The sequence below is a fragment of the Dendropsophus ebraccatus genome, chromosome 2 (assembly GCF_027789765.1).
Source record: "Dendropsophus ebraccatus isolate aDenEbr1 chromosome 2, aDenEbr1.pat, whole genome shotgun sequence".
NCBI lineage: Eukaryota > Metazoa > Chordata > Amphibia > Anura > Hylidae > Dendropsophus > Dendropsophus ebraccatus.
Genome location: NC_091455.1, coordinates 189,880,274 through 189,896,246, shown reverse-complemented (window position 1 = coordinate 189,896,246; position 15,973 = coordinate 189,880,274). Strand labels below are relative to the sequence as shown.

General features: G+C 40.1%; 1 protein-coding gene across 4 annotated transcripts in view; it reads left to right on the top strand.

Annotated features, from left to right (window-relative positions):
* Positions 1-15,973, top strand: part of ADARB2 (adenosine deaminase RNA specific B2 (inactive)) — a 471,923-nt gene that overhangs the window by 297,886 nt on the left and 158,064 nt on the right. For all 4 annotated transcript variants that reach the window (XM_069958929.1, XM_069958928.1, XM_069958930.1 and 1 more), the window contains exon 4: positions 294-380. In XM_069958929.1, coding sequence (XP_069815030.1) covers positions 294-380 — 87 coding nt within the window. The remainder of the gene's footprint in view (positions 1-293; positions 381-15,973) is intronic.

Genomic DNA, 15,973 nt, shown 5'->3' with positions numbered 1-15,973 from the left:
GTTACTATATATATATATATATATATATATATATACATATATATATATATATATATATATATATATATATATTTATATTTCTTTTTTCCCCTTCAGTTTCTCTGAGCTGATAAGAAACAAACTTTGATATAAAGGAATTCAGTATTTCCATTACAGAGCACTGCAAAGTCAGTCGGGGTTGTTTTAATCAAGTAATAACGTTTTACAATCTGCTTCTTGTCCAGCTATAAGAGCTTTGAAGGTTTTACACATCTGTATAATGTTCTAAAAAAAAAACTTCTTTTTTTCCATAGAAAAAATTAGCATGCTGTCCACCTTCATCGTGCCATTCAAGTTTATCAATCCTGGAGCGAGTAGCATGGATGATGAAGATAATTTAAGTAAGTACCTTTATATATATTTTTGATAAAGGCATATTCAACAAACAAGTAAATGTTATTTTTTAATAATATATATATATATTTTTAATTTTACAATATTCTTTATAAAATTCTTAGCTTTTTGGGGGCAGTAAAATAGTGTCCTGTCCAGGTGATGAACATCAGTTAACAGCAACAGCAATGTCTCCTGTGGTGGTGCTGTAGGACAACTTAAAGGGGTTATTTAGCGAAAATATTTTTCTTTCAAATCAACTAATATCAGAAAGTTATAAAGATTTGTAATTTTTTTCTATAAAAAAAAATCTCAAGCCTTCCCATATTTACCAGCTGCTATATGTCATGTAGGAAATGTTTTATTTTCATTTTGACGTAGAAGTAAATTACAAATCTTTATAACTTTCTGACATTTATAACATTTTCGCTGGACAACCCCTTTAACTTGTTCTACCAGGTTTAATCATAGATCAAAACTGATCTCCAGGGATCTCAGTAGGAGGACCCTGCACACTTTGTAATTAGTTTATTGTTAAGGGAACCGTCTAAGAAGTAGCAGTGAACCCTTTTAGTGGACATCTACATAGGACTTTACTTTAAGACTAAAAAGAGTTGATTAGTTTTCCTAGACATGCCTTATAGTTGACAGGATAAGGTAAATGTTGTACTTACAACCTAAAGAATATAGAATGATTGGCAGGACTACAGTTAAATGATGGGCTTCAATAGTGACAATCACTTCCTGTAGCAAATGCCTAGATTATCGCGTGTTTGGGGCTGCACAGACATCATCGCACAAACGTTGTTATTGAGCTGTGTTAGGGGCACTCGATATATATAGAAAATAATTAAGAAGCTATACTTACCTCTCCATGCTCTCCTGGTGTCCTCCTGCCTTGTATCTGCATCCCTGCTAACCTGTCACGAACGTTGGCGCTGCCCAGTATTGATCAGTGATGGGCTGAGTGGGCTGTCACTGCAGAGGCAGGTTCGGCATAATAATATTATTGTCGAACACAACAGCTACGGTCACAGAGGGACCCAGAAACAAGGCAGGAGGACACCAGGGGAACATGTACAGGTAAGTATAGCTTCTTTATTATTTACTATATACCAAGTACCCTTATAATAAACATCCAGCTTTGCATTAGCTATTACACAGATCATTGTGTGCCAGCGGCCAATAAGTTGTAAGACAGCAATCAGCGGATGAGAGAACGATTGTTTACCCCTCGGCTGATTGTTGTCTTCATTACACGGAGCATTATCTGCCTGATTTGGCGGATGATCGCTCTGTGTAACAGGGTCTTTGCTCTAATCCTCTTGGAAAGTCGTAAAAATACATTACTCAACAGAGGGCGACAATGAGCTTAAAGAAACAGCCTCTTGTATTATTATTATTGTTGTTATTATTGTAGTTATTATTATTATAAAGCGTAATATTTGTGACATTCAAACTATAAACATACGATCGATAAATCCTATTTCTGTAAATGTTTACTTCTTAACTTAAAATGTTGAAATGTTTGTATGTTAATGGAAGTTGTGGCCAGGATTGCTCTTTAAGTGTCCTTTAACGACACTGTAATTGACTGCAGAAATGGCACTACAATAAACAATATTAAGTATGAATGCTGGAGATACCAGATCCATGAATCAGTCATAAACAAAACTCGTAGGTTATCTTGCGCATAACATACATTTACAGGTAAATCAAAGGCTGGCATTTACTTTTCCCGCTTGTGGTATTTGCACATTTGGAATCAAACAATTCTTAGATTTACATAAAATACCAGCGCTCGGCTTATGGGGCGGAAGATAGATAAATGCAGAGATAAGCGTTGGACAAAAAATAAATAAATACAGTGCTGAGTTATAGTGTTTCATGGACCTTTTGCGTGACCTTTGATTAATAAATATAGCAGTGACAGCTTGCCCACAATTTCTTTTCACTTAAAATCCAATGGTACTTGATTTACTGGACTATGTTTTGAAGGCTCTGGACACCTTTGCAGTGATTTTTTTTGTATTATTGGTTTATTTCCTGATTGCATAATGAAACAACTTTCTAAATAGTCTTCATTAAAAATTTCCTATCATTTGACTTTTGTTAATTAGGGCCGGACTGGCAATCTGGCATTTCTGGCAATGCCAGATAGGCTGATCCCCTCCTAGGGTCGGACTTGTCAGATTTCTCGTGATGTGCTATTTTGGTACACATTAGTAGGGGAGGGCTGGCCCAGGGGTAGGGTTTCAGTTGCCCCCCTCGCAGAAGGAGTGAACTTGCAGTGCTTAGAGGAGTAGAAGTGGACTGGCCCAGGAGCCAGGTGAGTATGTGCATGCCTACAGGAGTGTGGATTAACTACAGGGAGATGTTTACATGAGGGTGGGGTTTTCAGCAGGGGGGATTGGCTATGTGGGAGGGGTTAGCCTAAAGGGGGAATCCTTTTTGTTTTTGTTTTTATATTTTTATCTATGGGGAGTGGGGTGTTATTTTATATGGGATGGAGTGGTGGTTTATGTGCCAGGGCTGCTTTTTAGTCCCAGTCCAGCCCTGCTGCTAATAGAGAGTTAAGTTCCTAAAATAGACTTTCTTATCTCTCTGTGTTTAAAATAACAGCAGGGAAGGGGTTACACACCAGCATTAAGAATGGACAGGGGGAGAAGAGACCTTGGAGAAAGAGAGGGGAAGCAGATACAAGATAGTTTGCAGTACTAGTGTAGAGAGAACATAAAGCCCATAATACATGCGGTAGAGACTGTACAAGGAAAAATAAGCTATGTTTTTTTAATAAAGACCTACGAAGAGTTTTTTTTGTACTAAAATAATCTTGATGTTAATAGATCGGATAAAAATCTAATGTGCATTTCTATTTACAACGCTGGATATCCACTCAAGGATAAGCCCCATTGTCAGATTGGTCTAACCGATGAGTAGCGATAAGTAGCATGTAGAGATGAGCGAACCGGGTTCGGGTTCGAGTCCATCTGAACCCAAACGTTCAGCATTTGATTAGCTGGGGCTGCTGAATTTGGATAAAGCTCTAAGGTTGTCTGGAAAACATGGATACAGCCAATGAATATATCCATGTTTTCCACATAGTCTTAGGGCTTTATCCAAGTTCAGCAACTACCACTAATCAAATGCCAAACGTTCGGGTTCGGATGGACTCGAGCATGCTCGAGGTTCGCTCATCTCTAGTAGCATGTTAAAAAATCCACTTGGAAGTTTTTAATTGCATGTGAATGGGGTTGTAAAAATCCCATTTACACGCATGGGAGGCAGATTGCTGTCAAATTCGATGAGGATTTCGGTGCGGAATCTCCTACATTTGTGAACAAGGTCTTATTGTTTCTACAGAAATACTCTTCGCTGTATTGTATGTCTGGAACTGCTTCCCAAATTATTTCTGCCAGTATAACATCATTGCTGAGACTGAAGAGGTCTTACTGTGTTAAAAGGAGCGTCTCTGATTATGGGAGATAATATTAAGTGTACGGATAAGCGGTTCGACAACTTATCCCTCTGCTACACTTGCTATTTATTGTAACTAAAAGTCTGCCATTAGACCACCTGGTGCCATGCTTTTAAAGCAAAGTGGTGAGGAGGGAAGGTTTACTTGTCTCTTTTCTTACAAGCAGAGTTTGAGCGTGTGGTTATTTATTTGTGTTTTGCATTGTATGTATACTGCAAGTGTCAGACGTGAGTTCACATTAGGAAGAATGTTAATTATAGTCTCAGTTTCTGCTATCGTAATACTAGAGGTAGCTCAACATTTTTTGTTTGTTAAAGCGACTCTGTACCCACAATCTGTCTCCCACAAACCACTTGTACCTTCAATTGGTACAAGTTAGTAGTTGTCTTTAATCCAGGATCTGTCCTGGGGTCCGTTTGGCAGGTGATGCAGTTATTGTCCTAAAAAAACAACTTTTAAACTTGCAGCCCTGTGCCAAATGGCCGTGGCCTAGAGTGTCTGTGCCCTAGGCCTGCACCACCTCTCTATCCCTCTTCCCCACCCTCTTCATCATTAGGAATGGCCCTGACAGGATTTTTCCTATTCCTCTGCAGTGAACACTGCCCAGGTGCCATAACGATCCAGCCCATGTGTAGTATTCACACAGCTGATAAATAGGAGAATACCTGCCTTGGGCATTCCTAATGATGAGGAGGGCGGGGAGGAGGGATGGAGAGGTTGTGTCAGCCTAAGTCACACACACTCTAGGCCACGCCAGTTTGACACAGGGCTGCAAGTTTTAAAGTTTTTTTAGGACAATAACTGCATCACCTGCCGAACGGACCCCAGGACAGATCTTGGATTAAAAGCAGCTCCGAAGGTACAAGTGGTTTGGTGGGGGGGTGGGGGGGTGGGGTCAGATTGTGGGTACAGAGTCACTTTAAGATGTACCAATGTCTAGGATTTCTTTTACCTACTGTCCTAGCCCTGTGTCTAAAAAACCTGGAAAAGGTTGAACGGCTTATTGGCACCGTGTTAATATATACAAGTACAGGTCTTCCATCATCAATACGGACACGGATATGAGCCATATTACACTTATATGAAACTGACCTTAAATTGGGTTATCCCATAATCAAATGTTATCCCATATCCATAGGATAGAGCTTAGCAATGTTCAGAAGCCACATTGGTTGTGCGTGCATGGTGCAATCTGTTAATTCAGAGGATGTTTCACCTCCATTCTCATGATTGGTTGGAGTTCTATTGGTCGGAACCCCATTGATCACATAGTTGTCCCCTATGGATATAAGGTACCTTTTTATTGTGGGATAATCTCTTTAATAATATGACTAAATTTCAGTTTATCTGGATTTAACCCATCGTTAGTAAGTGGCAATGCAGACTGAAAATGAATGCGTTTTTATGAAAATTAGAGCAATAGTTGTACCCCTAAGGGTTGTCACCCAGCACCTTATACATCTAAATGTTTAGGTACATACTGTAGTTATGTGTGATATAATGCCACAAACACAATCTTTTATTGCATTCGTAACCCATGTAACGTCGCCCACCCCCCCCATATTCAATGTCCCCTACTGTGCATCTTCTTACCACACCGCTTGTTTTGAGCAGGTGGAGGCAGAGCATAACAGGTCTGGAACTGATTGGTTGTTGCTCAGCCACCCAGTGTCAGGTATCTGGTCAGCTGACTATAACTAGGGCTTATTTTTTGGAGTAGGGCTTATATTTTAAGCCTAATCCAAAAGAACCTGCAAAGTGAAGCTAGATCTTATTTTTAAGGTAAGACTTATTTCTGGAAAAACACAGTATAAAGCCCATTGGGTTGTACTAGTGTAGCCTAAAAATTGCCCTTTGCTTCCATAGTTCCTTGTGACCCATGAGCCACTACCTGTTATGGTTTATAGGAGCATAAGTATAATATAAACTATTGTATAGTATAAGTTATCTCTCCTGACTTCTCCATAAACATAATTGTTCAACATGGTCAAAGGTTCATGTGTTTCCTATGGGGTGGTGAGGGGTAAGTCACAACCATATTGCTCTGGCACCAGCTTATCCTGCCCAAACCCTTCTCCCCCAAGATGACCAGTCAGTGGAGAGTTGGGAGGCCATTATACACCTTTTACTACTGGCCAAACCTGTTGGTGGTTTAGGTGAGCGGACTTGCCAAAAGTTCGGATTCGCACAAACCCGAATGATTGGCATTGAAATCCCCACAGAACGGCCGGTGTAGTGCAGTACCGGCCGGATGATCTTCATTTCTGTTTATTTAGGATGTGGGCGGATCCGTGTGCGCCCGCATCCCAATTTACCATTGAACACAATGGAGAGTGCGGCCGGGGTTGCACTCTCCATTGTGTGACTTGTTAGGTCTGATACATCAGTTTTTGTGGCGGCCACAAGGATCCCATACATTCACATACAAACGTATCTTTTGCATCAACCATGGCCGTTGTTGCAAATTGCAACACCGGCCATAATTTATTTAAAAGATTCGTTATGTGAACATGGCCTATCGCTGTAACCATGTTTTCTAGGCAGTCCTAAGGCTTCACCCACCTTCTCCAGGCAGTGAGATTCAAATGCCAATCGTTCGGCCTTGTGGGACCAACAACTTTCAGCAAGCTCGCTCCATGTTTTCCAGGTAATTCTCGCACTGCATCTACCTTCTCCAGGCAGCGCGATCCAAATGTCGATCATTCAGGCTTGTGCGAATTTGAACTTTCGGCTTATCTCTAGATATCACGCAATCAAATAAAATTTATTTTACAAAACTCATACAAATACCGAATACCTTTATAAAGGCCATAAATATTACATTTATTCTAAATCCTGTAAAAAAAGAATAGAATCTCTGTGTAAATGCTGATAGATCTCCCCAGCCGGGTTTTTTACAGTCAGTTTGAAGTGATTTATTAGAGCTGTCAAATAATTTCCAATTTTATAAAATCTCTTTATATTATTTTACTGAAATACGACAGTAAGACTCTGAATTGAGATCCCAGCAAGCATTTTCTATCAGGCCCCAGACAGTAGAACATTGGTCTGGTAATCCCTTTGCCTGATCTGGTTGGTGTAGTATGCTATTAATGGTCTAGAACTGGAGGCTGCTGCAATCTCTTCAGCGGCTTAGTTCAGTTTTTTTTTATTATTATTTTTAATATATTTTTATTAAGTGAATGATTCTTTCCTGCGGTAATGACAGGCGCATCAGGCATTTCAAATGACATCATCTGTCAAGTCTAAGCTGGTACAATACCTAATGCAGCTTAAGATGTGTCATCTCATTCCAGGTAGAACAGTCACATAAAATTCATTTGAACGAGTTTATTTAGAAATGTAATCAGACTGAATTGTTCTGTTATGTATCTTAAACATGTTATTATGTGAGAGGTGCCATATTAGCCGACTGATAATGGAAGGCGTGCAGACACTGAGGGGGAGATTTATCAAACTGGTGTAAAGTAGATTTGTCTTAGTTGCCCCTAGCAACCAATCAGATTCCGCTTTTAATTTTTCAAAGAATCTGTGAGGAATAAAAAAAAGTGGAATCTGATTGGTTGCTAGGGGCAACTAAGACAATTCTACTTTAAACCAGAGAATTTTAGGCTTAGTTCACACAACGTAAATTTTCTAATTGATCACGGCCGTTGCGGCAAATTTGCAACAACGGCTGTGATTAATAGAAAACTTATGTTGCACCACAGTCAATGGAATCCTAGCCGGAGTGTAGGGGGGATTTATGAAGACCGGCGTACAAGTACGTTGGTCTTATATTAGGCCCCTCCCCTTTTCCCCCAGCAGGATTCAATAAGAGGCGCACGCCTGTTAGTGAATCCGGCCATCCAGACGGCCAAACCTGCACCCGGTGTACCAAATCTACACCTGCTTCCAGCATGATAAATTAAGTGCAGGAAGAGGTCACACCTCTTCTCTGCCTTGTCATGCCCCCCAAGCTGCCCCAGCCCGCCCATTGGGCGAGCGGGGCATACGGCAGGCGAACGCCAGGGAGAAGGGGCAAATCTGCACTTTCTCCCTGGTGTACATCTCGAGCGGACAATTCATAAATGTCCCCCATAGTATACACTCTGTCCGGGATCCCTAGCGGCCACAGGAAAAACTGACATGCCAGTTTTGTGTGGCCGCTATTCATTGAAAAGCAGCCGCACAAAAATATACCAATTCAACATCAATGAAGTTCATATGGTACCGTCCAGGATAATCTTCACTGACACCAGCCGTTGTGACCCAGCCGGGTCACAGAACGGCCGGTGTTTTACAGCGCGTGAACCCACTCTTCAATTGCGAGCTGTTTTAAAGGAGGACTGTTCTATGCTATGGCTAAAATGAATGGCTAACTTTTAAAAACTTTAAGGGTGCCCTCACATATATTTTTTTGTGTGGCGTTTCTCAGGCCTCCAAAAAAAAAAAAAAAATGCCAGAAAAATGTGTTTTTTCTGAGGTATTTGCATTTTTTTTCCTAGTATTTTTTTACTTTATGCATGAATGATCTTTTTTTGTTTTAGGTGTTTTTGCCTGCTGTATTTTTTTTCCCTTTACCATCACATGATATAGTTCCTAGACCACAAAAGGTAATAAAAACGTCAGGAAAAAAACACCATACGCACAGCAATGGTGTTTTTGAAATAACCAGAACGATCCCTATTAAGTTTATGGTAGAAAAAAATGTCACAGTTTGCCCAAAAAAAAAACCTCAGCATTCTCCATTTTGGAAAAACTGCCAAGAGTCTCAAAAACGCCAGAGGAGAAAAAAACACCACAACAAAAAACCACCATGGGGGAGATTTATCAAACTGGTTTAAAGTAGACTTGGCTCATTTGCCCCTAGCAACCAATCAGATTCTATCTTTCTTTCCTCGCAGATTCTTTGGAAAGTGAAAGGTGGAATCTGATTGGTTGCTAGGGGCAACTGAGCCAAGTCTACTTTACACCAGTTTAATAAATCTCTCCTAAGTGTGTAAGACATATCATAAACTTTCACTGACCTCTAGAGATGGCGTTTTTGCAAAAACCATAGCATTTTTATTGGCATTTTTCCATTGTGAAGCCAGCCTAACAGATTTAGTAGAAGCTAAAGCAATCATACAATGTTTTTCACAGAAATATTAGAAAATCCCATTCATGAAAAGTGAAGGTAATCCAATTGTGCCTTCATGCAACTTTTTCATTGCAATAATAGTAAAATTGAGATGTACACACAAAAAACTACATCACATTTATGAGAAGTTGAAGAAGTATTATTGTGCCTTCTTTTTCACAGCTATAAAAGTGAAAATAAGAGTTTCACACCACAAACCATATCACATTCACAAGAAACCAAATGAATCTTTCTGCACCTTCATACAACTGTTTTTTTTTTGTTTTGTTTTTTTATACGGCAGTTATAGTTCATTAGTTCACATATCACTTCATGTTCATGAAAAACTTTAGAAATCTTACCTTGCCTTCATTCAACTTAAAAAAAAAAGCACAAAATGTAGTGATAGCTGATATCAGCCCTGTACAGATGCTCTGCAGACCTTAAAAGTGATTGCACTACTGGAAAATCTATTGACTCATGGAGTAGATGATATCTTTTCTGATTGGAGTCTTTTACTTTGCCAGGTAAAAATGTCACAGAAAAGACCGCCATGATGACTTTTTCCAGCCGCAACTTATCACCTCTGCAGAATTTATCCTTTAGTCTTAAAGGGGTGCTCTGGGCGTGAACCTCTGTAAATAAATGCCTGGGGATAGGTCATTAGAAAATAATAAAGTGCACTTACCTACCTGGCTCCAGCTGTTTTGCTGTTTGGCCTCTACAACCTGGTGTGGTGATGTTGCAGGCCGGTCTAGCCAATTAGCGGCTACAGTGATATCTCACCTCAGTCACTGATTGGCTGGGCAGGCCTGCAGTGTCACAGCACTAGAACCTGTAAATGGATGAACAGCAGGATAAATCTGTAAGATACCAGGGGCACCACAGGAGCCATGGGGGTAAGCGTGCAATATTATATTCAAATGTTCTGTCCATGAACATGTATTAAAAGAGGCTCCCACCTGGAGTACCCCTTCGATTTTCTTAATTTTCCAGCATTCTCCTCATCTATTCTTTACCCTCTGCACAAAAGTCCCATTCTGCTGCACTTTTAAAATTACTATCCTGCTGCTTTATTCTATATTGTGTCTGCTAGTGCTCAGGATGCCTTCATAAACATAATTCCTATCCAAAAAATAGTCCCATGCAATAATAGGGCCTTCTTTGTTCAGCACTCAGTAATAGGGTTCCCTTGTTGTCATCAACAAAGTTATAGCGCCCCATTAGTCCCCCTTTGTGTTCACACACAGTAGTAGTACCTCTTTAGTGCACCCACACCGCCCACCTTTTCCCGCTTTTTGTCTGTGGGAGCAAGATGGCCTAATAGACTTAAAGGGGTTATCCAGCTCTAGAAAAACATGGCCACTTTCTTCCAGTGACAGGACTTGTCACCAGTTTAGGTGTGTTTTGCTATTATGCTCCATTCACTTCAATGAATCTAAGAGCTATAATTATCCGAATCGGCTGATCATCGTTTTAGGTTTGGACCGAAAATTAGGTTTGGACCGTAATAGCAATTTGCGGCTGATGGCTGATGATCGCCTAGATTGCTGCAGCAGGCCCGGCCTGTGAGTGGCTGAGCGGCCTGTCAGCTGACAGGCTGTTCAGATGCTTCTGCTTCTGCTGCTGACAGGACCCCACTCCAACTGGAGACAAGAGTGGCACTTTCTCTTAAAGAAAGTAGCCGTGTTTTTCTAACGCTGAATAACCCGCTTAAAGAGACTTCTCCTAGCTCATTATCTTAATCGCTTATGGTCTGACCGAACCATAAGCGATATGATAAAAACTTTTTGACATGTCTCTATGACAAACGAATAGTTTTTGAAAATTACATTCTCCATTTAAATTCTGAATCCTATTTTGTGATTTTGCTCATCTCCTCGCCTCATACCTAGACAGATCCATTCTGCATACCGTACCGTCCATAACACGTGCCTTAGGTCAATCACCGTTCTAAAATATTCACTTTTTGCTAAGTATGTTGTGTCAAAAAATAAAGTTTCAAGTGTTTGAAAGTAGAATAACCTTCAGGAAAAACAATATTATCTCTTCAAATGTAGCATGGAGAATCGGATGACTGGTTTTTCTGAGCCCTTTCGACCTAGAGACACAGGCATTGTCATTATTAGTGATGCATTATCGTTCCGAGGACGGAGAGCATGATGATCACACAAGCCCATTTAACTCTTCCGTGCATGATAACGCATCACCATACTGTAGAAAATGAGATATGCTCGGAGAGTTTGCAAGATAATGAAAAATTGAATATATTGCAAGGCGCTAGGTATGTAAAGTACACTTAGAAACTGATGCCTTGTGCATAAAGAGGCTCTCATCGAAAAGGCATCTTTCATAGACGTATTAGCTTTTATATTTTCACTAATCTCATAATGATAATCATATGCGGTGAGAGGAGGTATAGAATTGAGTACATTAACCTTAAAGGTATAAGCTATTTTGCATTTCTCGAAAATGGTGATAATGGGATTTTATAGAAAGAGTAGGTTACATGGAGTAGCTGGTGATAGCAGATGATGGGCTTCACTAACACCTGGTGTACTGTCCACATGATATGACATGATGGCAATTATATTGTGTGCACTTAATATAAATGTAGAGTACTAACCATCAGCTGTTACATAAAAAAATGCTTCAGGCCAATGGGGCAAATTTATAGTCCATTTAGAAAGGATTTAAAGGGGTATTCCCATCTCAACTAATATAGTTATACTTAAAGTTTAATATTTTTGCAAATACATTCATTAACTTAACTTGTCTCCTTGTTCTGATATGCTCCTTTTTCCCTTCTATTATAGACTACCCATTGACTAGATTACTATCCACCACTCTGCTCTTATAGCAGTGGTTGGGCTGGTGCATATAAATATAATGTGGATGTATAGGGGGGGGGGATTTATAGAAAGGATTTATAAAGACCGACGTCCTTGTATGGCGGTCTTAAATTATGCCCCATCCCCTTTTTCCTGGCTAGATTTACTAAGAGGCACACGCCTTTTAGTGAATTTGGCCTTCCGGGGGCCCAAAACTGCGCCCGGCGTACCATATCAAGGTGTAGATTTGGACCATGATAAATGGATCATGTTCTACACCATGTGTAGATCATGATATGTGAGGCGGGGGAGGAGGCCGTGTCTCCTCCCCGCCTTGCCACCCCCCCGAGCCCCCCCTGCCCGCCCATTGGGTAAGCAGGGGATGCGACAGACGTACACCAGGAAGAAGGGGCAAATCTACACCTTTTCCCTGGCATATGCCCCTGCAATCCCCCCTGATAACTGTCCCCCATAGTGTACAGTATATATACTGTTTAATATATAAATATGTACACTATAGCTATATATATATATACAAGCCAGACAACTTTTTTTTTAGAGCAGAATGGTGGACGGTAACGTAGACAATGAGCTTTAAACAATGGGAGGAATCTTAATGAATTTCAATAAAACAGCCAAAACTATAGCAGCTACTGGGACTATTACAGAAGGACAAATTTGTTAAAGCGTGTTGTTTAAAAAGTGTCAAAAATCGGAAAATCACAATTAAAAAAAATAAGGCGGCCAGTCACTCCAGCCAATCCAGTTTCCTCCATTCCTCTCCTCTCTGTCCCTATATCCCTATATGTTAGTCTCTCCCTGCTCTGCTGTAACTGCCTACTGACATCCTGCTCTCTCCTCCACACACAGCCGACTGGCCGCCTCCGTTACCGAACCTCCTTATATAGAGGGGGAGAAGCTAACATCACAGAAGGGCCTGCAGCTGATTGGACGGGCGCTAGAGATTATGGTCAATCCCTTTCTCCCGCCCAGTGACGCTCCGGACAGCATGTGCCTGCTATTTTGTTTTGTTTTTGCAAATTTCCTTAACAAATCGTCGGGAATTTGCAGAAAAGCACGATTCGCAGCAAATCTTGATTCACCAGATTTGACTCAATCATCTGTAATTATTATCATTACACCAAAATTTAGGAAGTTAAACCAAAATCTTTTTCATTTTCCCATTGTATTAAAAGTTGAAGATATAAGGGAATGAAGAATTATATATAGTTATAACAAATGTAAAAAAACAGCAGTGTTTGGGTATCTTTTTCCAAGCAAATTTGGCGTCAAAATTCGCATGAAATCCACATGAAAACCAGATTCCATTGTTTTCCGTGGAAAATAGCAGCATAGAGATTGTTTTCTGACCTGCATTTCAAATACTGTACACATTGTGGCAAAAAGATAGGGTCACTTGGATTAACCCCATTGATTAGAGCCGGTCTGTGTCAAAACCTGTAGCTTGACAGACAAAAATTTGTGGAAGAAATCCAAAAGTATGCCTCAGAGTTTTGCTATGGGTTCTCTGTCAGATCCTCAATGTATTTTTAAGTGGAAAATTTTTCAGACGTAACGGCTGTTTTTGTAAAATAAAGAATACATTATGCAGAATCCTAGTGGCCGTGCACATAATGTATTGCACAATGGGCGCTGTTCCACTACAGCCGCTGTTCCCCTACTTGCCGATAATTTCCGTCCGGAAGACTGTGAACAACAGCCATTGTTCACAGTCTGTTCTCACGGCCGTACATTGTATTGAGGTCAAAGGTTAATTGGAGTGTAGACACAGCCAAATGTGCCTGCATTCCAATTAAAATAACATGATGTTTATCCAGCCAATACTTCAGTATCGGCTGGGTCAACATGTAGGACAGAGGCCGTTGTTACATAGTGTGAACATAGCCTACTGCATTGAACCCTTTCTATAAAATTAGAGGCACATGAAAGTTTCATATTATGTAGTATGGAAATTTGTAAAGGTCCTATCTCCAGGCAAATTTTTTTTCTTTTTTTTTAAAAATCTTCCTGTTTTGAATTTTCACCCAAAAGTTCACACAATCCGGGATTAGCACCCAAGTTATCATTTGCGACTTTTTAAAAAGTCGCACAAACAGGTACAGGCTTACATCTGCTCAGTACCAGGTGAATATGCTTGCGACTTGCGACTTTTTTGCGACTTTTTACTTAGATACATTTTTTATGGCAGTGCTACATGTTAACAAATCAGTCCTAAGATATTGGAACAAAATACACACCAATCCCCATTAGAATAGTTGCACACATCAGACTCCTTAGTAAATGTCCCTCTATATGTTCATAAAACAAAATTTAGCACAATAATACGATAGAACCGTCTCCATTTCTTTGCCATCAATTAATATGACATATGTAGATATTATAACCTCCTCTACTCCCCCTTAAAATCAAGATGTTCTTGTTCCAAGGAGATCCTGTTTAATCAACCCACATCCGTCTTATAGTCAACTCTTACTTCCTTCTCCTCGACTTGTTACTCTGCAGAAAAGATTAATGGGCATATAATGGTTTAATAACACACTACTATGGGCTCCTAATCACCAGCCCCAAAGGCACACGTCTCTCCTTCATTCCTCAACCTCTGCTGTAACTTGCAGGAGTTAAGAGCTCCTCGAAGCCAAGCGACGCTCAGTTGTGAATGGTGCTCTATGGAGTTAACAAGTAAAACTGTTTGTCCTTTGGGTCACCTGCTCTACATATTTTATACAGATTAATGGATTATCTAGCTCTGGAGAAGCTTCATGGTCCACCTGGTGTACTAAAATAGTATATGTATACGGAACTGGAACATACAGTCCTAGACAGGAAAATTACACATTACTCTGTTTATTCTGCTTTTACACTATATCCGCCAACATGAGGAGGGAAAGGGAGTTATGTTTTCTTACCTCTAACATTGTGTTCGCAAACAATAGACTTCAAGTTACAGTATAGTAATTACAGTGAGTGGTATTCAGAAAGTTATTTTAAAAAAAAGTCTGATAGTTAAATGGGTATTCCACTCAAATATAACTTTTGATATGTTGCTGCCCATGGTGATACTAACAATTCCTTCCATACTTGTTATTATCTATTCAGTCTCCTTCCCCCAGTTCTGAGCTGCTGCTTTCTGCTGAAGACACAAAAATCTGTGTGTGAGCTTTTCTCTCTGTCTCCCCCCTTCTCCCCCTCCCTTCTGAGACGGCTGATGAAAACAAGTCCCTGCCAGGCTTTATCTGCGACATTGTAGCTTTTTTGTAATTACAGGAGGATTAATCACAGTGAGTTCATTAGCAACTTGACCTCAGAATAACCCTCCCAGCATTACAAAGAAGCTACAATTTTGCAGATACAGCCTGGCAGGGAATTGTTTACATCAGCTGTCTCAGAAGGGAGGGGGAGGAGGGGAAGACAGACAGAAAAGTTTAAACACAGATTTTTGTGTCTTTAGCAGAAAACAGCAGCTCAGAACTGAAGAAAGGAGACTGAATAGATAATAATAGAAATAATAGGAATGAATTGTTAGTATCACAATGGGCATGGTTGGGAAGGGGCACCCTTCCTATTAGCTGAATACTTTTGGGGTAGAAATCTCAATGATCAGCACTTACAGATCCTTCACAAGGCTCAACCAGATGTTCAGTATTTTCCTGCTAGCAGCCATCAGCCACACATCAAATATTATATCAAAGAAAATATGTGGCCAACACCAGATGATTTTTCAACAGTTTGGAATGGTCCAATTTGCCAAAGAACGGGCATTTGCTTATTCATTGGCCGATCTCTAGCCCTAAAAAACAGGCAATATTGGTCTATTTGCCCAGTAGTTGACATAAGTCAATTTAGGCCTCCTTCAGGCATACTCTATAGGGTTTTTAATGCATTTACTCATATCTTCCCACTACGGGATCATAGCAATTAAAGGCGGCTGTCTCGTAATGTTGACGGTCGCATCATGATAATTAATTGTGGCAATCAATGTTACGAGACAGTTGTCTTTCCCAGTTATGATCCCATAGTGGCAACAGAGTCTGAAAATTTAATGGCATTTTTTTTTCCCACCCATACATGTCCATGGGGGAAAATACCAAAAAAAAAAACGATACCCTGAGCACGTTGCAATTTTTTAATTCTGGCCCTTAGCATCAAAAAACTGCAGAATTAAAGTGTAAA